We start from the raw sequence: 8,928 nt of genomic DNA, 5'->3' as shown, positions 1-8,928 counted from the left end.
CAGCTCTGTCCCCTGCCTTGGAAAGGAATCAGCCCCTCACATTGTCCTCAGGGCTAGGCTGGGGAAATACAAGGCACGTTATTAAAAAGGAAAGAATAGCTCCTACCTAATAAAAACTCCCATCCCTTTTTTAAACGACTGGGGGATCAGGTGTGACACTGAAGCAATATAGATGGGAGGGGAAATAAAAAAAACCCCACAACCGTAAGGTGGTGGGTGAGGATTAGCCAATTGTACATTCAGGAAGCTGTGTTAATTAGAAGCTTTTTAAGAGAAGAGTCAAAGGACTTTGCAAACACAGATGGAAATGGATTTTAACAAGCAGTGCTAAGTCCCAGTGTTGGAGAGGCATCAGCTGCGCAATGTCCTCTGCTGGCATCTCCAGTTACTACAGGGGACGGCTCCAACCGAGGCTGTGCTACACCAGCAGCCACCCACCCCCCACCCAGTGCAAGCCAGCTGTTGGTCCGATTGATTTTTTGGGCAATATTATGATATTAAAATGAATAATCACGTAGTCGGGACTGATAAAGGATTATTCCCTACATAATAGTCATAGCTCTTTGTGAGAGCCCAGAAGCACCCGGGTCATCTGATTGCTCACAATTGTCCCATCATCAGTGGCTCAGGCAGGAGGAACTGATTTTTCCTTTTTCTTAAAAACAATGCGTAACACAGCAGCTTTATGCACTAGTCAACAGAGACCCGGGCTGTTTAAGAGGATTTGATAATAGCTCGCACCTGAAGCAGTTTGGTTTTTCCCCAGACAGAGGGAAGTGCAGAACAGAGAGTGGAACAAGTCACAATTAATTTGCTTGTTCTTTATATATGGTTATGGTCATCTCCTTTCCTGCGTAAGTCAAAGAAGCTCAGAACATGGATGTGGATTTGTTTACGAGCATTGAAAGGGGTTCCTTTAAGTGTTACATGTGCCTTCTTAAAAAGGGCACATGAAAGCCATTTAAGAATTTTAAAAAAAAAAGTCTGATGAGCTGTTTTAGTTTATTCCCAAATGAACGTTAACTTTGAGGTAATTCTTGAGGTTTATTGCACTAAGAAAACCAGGTCATGTAAAATGAAAGAGCCCATATTACATGTGCAGACAAAAGTGCCTTCTCAGCAGAGACTTGTTCACTCTGTGCTTGTCCTAGACCATTATTCACTTCCCTGAGATGCACTTCGTGAGGAATACTACAGGGAGCAGACATCACGTTTGGTGAATTGTACCGCACGGGGCTGTGAGTTGGAAACAAGGACTGCAAACACTGAGCTGTGACAGACGTAACATCCCCCTCGCACATGCTCCTCATCCTAAATTGGCGTGCAACGTGGAGAAAAGTGCTCCTAAGTAGCATCAGAGGGAGAAAGCTGCCCAACAACCACAGGCACAGGAGATGGAGTCTCCCAGCCCAACAACCGCTGACCGCCTGCCAATGCCCCAGCCCATCCTTGCCAGCAGTTTGTTCGTGTAGTGACAGAGCAGCAGTAAGTGGACATGATTTTTGACACAATAAACCTCAGAGACCTGAGCAGGAGCTTCCAGACTCCCCTGGAAGACAAGTGCAACTGCTCCAACTCATAAACCTTGCAAAGGCCAAGCCTTGGTGTGATGCTCAGGACATGGCACAAAGGCTAAGCGTGGTTACAGCATTTGCCTTCTCTTATGGCAGCCGGGGTAAGATGGCTGGGGTTTGTCACTCCATGTCCCTTGGCACCCCATGCAGCACACCCAGCTCCACCAGCCTGTCTTAGAGGTCTTGAAGGGTTATGAATGACAGACAAGGGCTCAGACTGTCAGCACCCACAAGCATGAACTGGAGCCTATCTTGAAGGTAAATCACTTCATGAAAATGTAACTTTCAATATTTCATTAGAATCTCTCCCATCTGTTAAACATCATCCCAGAGATTTTGGTGACACTTTAAATGAAGCTGTGAAGAGATGTGTTTGTTTTAGATGTAATTGGACAGCTGTTTTATTATGAATTAATGAACTATGATGATTAAAAAGAATCCAGTTTTAGCAAACCATGTATTAACAATTACTCCTGACTAAAATCACAACTAAGGATGTGGTAGGGAACTTTCATGACAATGACTGGAAGCAGAAGAGGAAAACGCAAAAGCAGAGAGGTGCAACAGGACAAGAGGTGCCTCCAGGCCAGGCTCCCTGCACCAGGCACAGGTTCCCCAGGCTGCCCCACAGCAACCAAACCACTCTGCGTGCCCATTCTACCACTCCACATCACCACCGCCTCCTCTGGCCCAAAGCCCCTTTTGGCCCAAATCAGTCAACAGGGTCTGCTCTCATCCCTCCATCTTCCCAGCACCTCTTCATTCTCATGGCCCCCCTCTCCCCCAGCCGCAGAATCCCATGAGAAGCTGGGGAGGGAGAGGGGACAGCGATGGCAGCAGGCTCAGGGGTAGAGATAATTGACCTCTTAGTGACTGCATTTCAGACTCCATTTCCCCCTGCCCTGGGCCACTTTGGCCAAGGCTGTTTGCCCTAGAGGCATTGCACGGAATGGGATGCTCTCTGACTTAGGGCTGCATCCTTCCTGGCTGCAAGGAGGTGGCCCCACAGCCACGCTGAGCATCAGCAGCACCAGAAAAAGCTGATCCTGAGCTAGGGACTCCAACATTCACCCTTCCCATACTTTCCAGTTTAGAAGAGATTTCTATATTTCAGCTGAACCCAGTGCCAAAGATCAGAGTCCACAGAAAGCAGCTGTTGGAGTTTCTATAGGAGTTTCCCAGTTTGTATGGAGCAGTTCTTAAGCAGTGAAGTCTTTGCCCTGAGAGAGTTTCAGTGAAAAAGCTCCAAAGAGTTAAATGAAGACAGGTACATATGCTAATCACTTATATCCTGCTGTTAAAATAAATCTGTTCCCAATCATTGTGGCTTCCCAACAACTGCTTCCTGATCTTTCTCCACTTCAGCCCTCCATTTGGCCTTCTTTTCCATGTTCATCCTCAGCAGCGTATGATCCCTTTTAGCAGCCTTGAAAAGAAATGGTGAAAATCATTGCATGCACATGTTTCCCACCACTAGACTTCCCCACATTTGCAGCACTTGCTTTGACACCCCACTGTTCTTTTTGATATTTTGCAATGACAGAAGTTAATGTGTTTCCTTGTTTTACCAAATTTTCAGCATTTGCAGCTCTGATTAGCAGGAAAATTACACTGTAAATGTTTACAGGTGCACTGGGACATGCAAGTCAGTCTGGACACCCTCCTTCCCCACCAGTGGGATGGGCAGAATAAGTGTCACAGCTCTTAGTGGCCATGGTGGCTTGCAGGCTAGGCGGGCAGGACCGTCATGGCCCATGGATGCAGGGCAGGACTAGGTACCATTGACATTGTCTGAGCTACTCCACAACCTTTGGACTGGCCTCTTGTAGAGATACCATGATTCAGAGCATTGCACTGCACAGGTTTATGGCAAAATGGGTCAGAAGCAATACATTAATCAGCAAGTTGTACTTCCCCATGCCAATCTCTCCTCCAGGGAATGGAGTGATAGAAATCCTGTGCAAATATTGCTTACATGGACTTATTCTCAAACCTATCTGTCACTCTGGAGCTTATTTACAAAGAGAGCATAAATGGACCATACATGAAATGGATCAGTTCACCCAGAAACAATACTCACTTCTTTGCCTGTGATAACCATGGCCAAACAGCCCAGCAAGGTCAGTGCAATCATGATGTAGCAAACCTTTATCCTGATGCTGTTCCTTGCTGCGTCAAGGACCTCAGTCCTGCAGAGGACAGAACAGAGTTTCCATCCTGCAGCAGCATGTGTGAAATGAGATCATGGGGAGCTGGGTAATGAAACCTCAAGTCTTCCAGCAACTGCCTATTAATGTACAATGTGTTTCAGCCTTCTCTTTCTGCAAGTGCTTAGAAGACCACTCAAAAAATTAGCCTATGGGGTAAAGTTTTAGCCACCCTCCCACACAGGTGGGGTATTGCTGCTCCCAACAGTCATCAGTAACAAAAAGAATAACAAAATCCTGCTCTCCTGCCTTCTTTTATTGCATATGAGAGTGAACACCTGAAAAATGACAAGGAGATGAAAGTCTTTCCATTGTGATAATGGAATTACAAGGACCCCAGCTTTGGGTGTTGCAGGGCAGGGCACAGGGTGCTGCACCGCACCAGAAGACACTGGGGCCATGCCACCAGGGCCAGGCAATGCCACCCTCAGTGGAATAAAAGCACATGCATGACATCTTGGCCAAGAGCAACGGAGAGTTTTCACACAGCAAGGAGGCACAGCAAATGGTGACTGGGTCTGTGGCCACATCCTCATCCCAGCTGCATGCGGTGCTTTGCAGCCCTGTCCCGCTGCAGTGTGGCCCTCTGCCAGGCAGCTGGCACCAGCCCCACAAGCGTCTGCCTGCAGGGGGAAGCTGAGCCTGAGCTGGAGCAGACAACTGTGCCATCCATGCAGAGTTGTCTTCCCAAGCAGCTGAACAGCCACAGCTGTCACTGGGAAATCTCCACCACCTTCCATGAATGACTTGCAGCATTTATCCGACAATTCACACTTGCAAGAGGTTGCAGCGTGGCAATGAGTCATTCATGAAATCGTATCCAACCATGGATTTACTTACACCTGCAAGGGGAAGGACAGCTGCAGGAGCCCCCAGAATATCACAAATCAGGAAGCATTAGGTGTCCAAAACTGAGTGACAGTCCTTTAACAAATACCTCAACAATTTGGTGAAACCATAGCCCAGATGTGAGGAACTCATTGCAGATGTCTGTCACCAAAGCTGTATATAGCCCCAACTTCTTTTTAAAATTTACACAGTGTTATTAATTGCTAATCAATAAAAACTAACAAAGCATGCAAAAATCCAGAGTGGATGATAGTTTAGCATGGTGACGTCTGAGTTACAAAGCCACTTGTCTTGCAAAAGACACTTCAGCTTAGTCTAAAACTGATGATATCTAAACCAAGCGAATCCAGTTTACTTCACCAGGCATGCCAAAAAGTTCATGTTTCCAAAAATTCCGATTATTTTTGGACACCCATAGCAGCAGGCCCCATCAGCTTGGAGGAGCACTAACCCTCACCATGTGAGCACAATTCTGGGTAATGCAGACTGGGGTCTCAATCTGTATGTTCACAGCCAAAAGCATCATTCAGACAGGTCTACTTACGATATGTGCTTGGGAATGTCCTCCTCTTTTTTAAAGCGTCCTGCCCATACTAGCACCTTTTTATCAAAATTTGTAGGCTTTCTGTCATTTTTGAAAGGTTTGTAACCTGTAAGAGATTTTATAAAAGAAAACAATGAGCTAAGCTTAAAGAAGGGAAGAGGAAAAAAGCTGTCGTTACAGGGGGAAAAGGATTGAAAGTTCAGAATGGTACTTTTCTATTCTGTGAGAACCAAATGTGCTTTCTAACGTCAAAAGGACTCAGCAGCTGGTGTGAGGTGCTTTGTTACATTTGGAGCTTATTTCATTTTGCTTACTTTTTTTTTTTTCCCTTTAGTTTAGGTAGGTTTTAAACTAAAAATCTCTACTAACCTTCCTGATTAAGGTGGGAAAGGATGTGGGGCTGAAGTCACCAAAGCCCACAGCATCTTGCTTTTAAATGGCCCAACCAGTGAGTTAAGCAAACTGCCAGCAGCACTAATAACTCCTTGACAGCATCTCCCTCTAAAAGCGCTGAGGGAGAGATGTCTGTTAAAATACAGCCTGGTGGGAGGCTGGCAGTCGTTCTTATGCAAGCTGGGTACCACATTACTGTACTCTAATGATGATACATTACACCCCACCGGACTACCACAGTGGTGCCATTAGCATGCTGTCACCCTGAGCATAATGAGAAAAGGGACTCTGGCTCCTCTTGATGGAAACAAGCCCAATGACAGGCCACAATAAGGGCAGTGGCAGGGAGATCCTGCAAAAATAGGGTAAGCAATGGCTAGCTCAAATCCTGGCTTTTGCATTGCACACCTGTACAGGTGGTCATCACAAGGTAGCTGGGACTGCTCACACACCCAGGTAGGTGCAACCAAGATTCTAGGTTGTAGTGCCCTGTGCTTGCAAATGTGGGACTGGTGTTTAGAAATGCCCCATGGGTGACCAGGGCATGCAGGAAAGGATGGACATGAAGATGTCCCCAGTCTCTATGTCCTGTACTCCCTGGCTGGTGCTGGATTGCTGGTGCTTGGCTGAAAGGAAATTACTACCACTACAGAACAGGGCACAGGGAGCATCTCTTCTGCCTGTATTGAGATGGTGAAATTACATTAAGTGCCTTGGCCCCAGGCCTGCTCATGCATGCCAGGACTTGTGAATGGCTGAAAAATCCCAGGGGCAAATCTTGGCACCCAGATCCTCAGTTAAATTTAATCTCCTGCTTCTCCTGTTTTCTTACAGAATGCCAGTGAGACTAGGAGAGCTACATCTGAAGTACCAGCAAGTGTCTGAATCAGATCCGCAGCAAGCAGTAAGATGCATCGCTAAAAAGGACAGGCTCCATCCCAGGGAAGACAAGGGCAAAGCCCCATGCTGGAAACCACAGCCATCCCATGGGAGCACAGACAGCCCCATATAGCCCAGCCTTGCTAGGGTGAGAAGTCTGCAAAAGCACGGCCAAGGAGGTGGTGGTACAGATTAAAAAGAGAAACTATCTCCATGCCAGGGAGCGTGCCCATGTGGGTGCAGCCCATGCCCTCTGCCTGCCCCAAGCTCACACTGCTGTGGATGTAAATCTGGCAGGGAGTGTCAGGGGGAGCAGAGGGGTGCAAGTCTGCCACTTGTACCAGCCCTGCACATGCGGGAATGTGCACTGGTCCTCCTCTGGAAACCTGGCAGCTGGGTAGGAGGAGGAGGAACATTCATTAATTTTTTTTTAATTAACAGGTACCCTGACATGAAATATCAGTTTGTATTTGCTGCCCTGGGAGGAAGACTATTTAACACAAAAACTTTATTCCTGTGCTAGTCAGAGCTCTCAATGTCCTCCATGGCTCAGGAGCATTTGCAACCCCAGGAGACGCAGCACTGCTAACACACCCACAGATGACAGCAAGGGTCATTTTCTCACCCTTTCCTGCAAATACCCTTTCCCTCCGTGCTGCAGCATGAAATAGCGACCAAAGCCTTTCTACCCACCTGGATTAGCTGTCTCCAAAGCCTCGTCCCGAGCGCCCTTCACTTTGTCGCCGACAGCTCTGGCGGGGTGCAGGGCCGGCCGAACCACCCACCGCCACAGCCCAGGGCTGCGCCCCAGCAGCCCCCCCAGCATCCCAGTCTGGACCACCACCTCCCCACTCGCCTGGGAGCACGCAAGGGGACCAGCAGGAGCCCAGAAGGCTGCTTCTAGGAGTTATTAACGTAAAAGTTCCCCTTCCTGTAAGAAGGGAGTAACACGCGTTTCCACCCTGGCTGCCAACCATTTTTGCTTGCGTCACGATGACTAGTTAAATTTATCACCCCTGTTTACCAAAACGACACACCTTCCGAGCTAAGCAGGCAGAGATCACCGCTGCAGCAGCTCACGCCCAGCCCGGGCTCTGCCCCAGGCTCTCCGTCCCAAGGAGCTGCTCAGGAGAGCAATGAGTGTCTACATTATTTTCTCAGTCCTTACTATGGTAGGACTAAAATAGGACAGCACGCTGTATTTCCCCAAAGATAGGCCTAGTGACTGCTAATTATCACAGCCGGTTAAGCTGTTAGAGTTCTTAATTGTTCTCAGCTAAAAAATAATCTTGCAAATCAGTTGTGTTAAACAGACTTTTTGAAGAGGAGCAGCATCTTCCCTATCTCAGAATAAATGTGGTTTGGCAGAAGGAAACTAAACCTGATGTTTGTGGCTATAAATGCAGATGGGGAGTCCATCCCGCATCCAGACTGCAAACTTTCCTGGCAAAGAAATATATTTCAGATATATTTCAGTTTGAATCAGTAAACTAAGAAATTATGTCAAAAACCTCAGGTGATGCAGTATTTGTCAGTCAGTGAAATTGTCACCAAAATGTAGCAGTACCTATAAAGTATCTGCCCTCTTTGAATTCATCTTCCACAAAATCTGGATAGTGCTGGGTATTTTCCATAACATCAGCTGTTCTAACCAGAGAATGAACCAAAAAACAATGCTATTTTATCACTTTGACATTTCTCCTGCGTTTTGCACAAAATTCTCTTTGATGGGTCAGGAAATGGAAATGCAAAATACTTGTCTCATTTGGAGCAGTGGGGTATTTACTGTCCTTAGACATACGAGGCTCTAAAGCTGATTTACAACTAGGGAAAAAAAATCTGTTTGAAAGGGAAGAAGCAGTTGCCAAAAGGAAAATTTTCAGAACTGTTTAGTTATACTATCAAATGCAATATTGCAGATAATCAAAGTGTGTCTAAGAGCAAGGGGAGGAACTGCAAGGGAATAGAGCTCAGGATGTTGGCAAGAATATTCTTTAAGGGCTGAGAGGATGAAAGATCCAAGACACGTGCAGCTCAAGCTACCCTTCTCCTGGCCCCAAGGAAAAATTCTACCATTTATAGAGACATTTTGTATTTTTTGAGAACACAAAGTTATTGATACCGAGGAAAGAAGAACCTCACAGCAACAACAAACGTGGTTTTTCCTCTTTCATGAAAGCTCCACAATGCATCCAGACACAACACAATGTGTTTAGCTTAATTTGCTTGTAATTTGGTAAAGCAAATTAGATCCATTTCCAGACTAGGAACCCATACAGAAAATAAATGGTGGCTTGAGCTTCCAGCTGCAAACAAGACCTGTTAACAAGCAGAAATCAGTGGATGTGATTATGCTGGAAGAAGCAGAAGGGAAACCTGGTAAAGTCACTGAGGATATTTGTGTCCTGCTCAGGATTTCCCTGGGGTAAGACAGGCATGAGGAGGAGGAAAGGTGCATTTATAGCACAAAGTTTACAAGGCT

At 46.5% G+C, this 8,928-nt stretch overlaps 1 protein-coding gene across 1 annotated transcript; it reads right to left on the bottom strand.

The window, feature by feature from the left end:
• Positions 1 to 1,926: 1,926 nt before the first annotated feature.
• On the bottom strand, positions 1,927 to 7,421 carry LOC104324615 (protein FAM162B). Its single transcript, XM_009928882.2, has 4 exons — positions 7,140 to 7,421; positions 5,175 to 5,280; positions 3,655 to 3,763; positions 1,927 to 3,000 (listed from the first exon to the last, which is right to left on the bottom strand). The coding sequence occupies exons 1-4, from the start codon at positions 7,270 to 7,272 to the stop codon at positions 2,893 to 2,895; spliced, it is 456 nt and encodes a 151-aa protein (XP_009927184.2). The 5' UTR covers positions 7,273 to 7,421; the 3' UTR covers positions 1,927 to 2,892.
• Positions 7,422 to 8,928: the final 1,507 nt, after the last annotated feature.

Source organism: Haliaeetus albicilla, chromosome 23 (genome assembly GCF_947461875.1).
Source record: "Haliaeetus albicilla chromosome 23, bHalAlb1.1, whole genome shotgun sequence".
Classification (NCBI taxonomy): Eukaryota; Metazoa; Chordata; class Aves; order Accipitriformes; family Accipitridae; genus Haliaeetus; species Haliaeetus albicilla.
The sequence above is the reverse complement of the archived record's forward strand: the minus strand, read 5'-3'. Positions and strand labels throughout refer to the sequence as shown.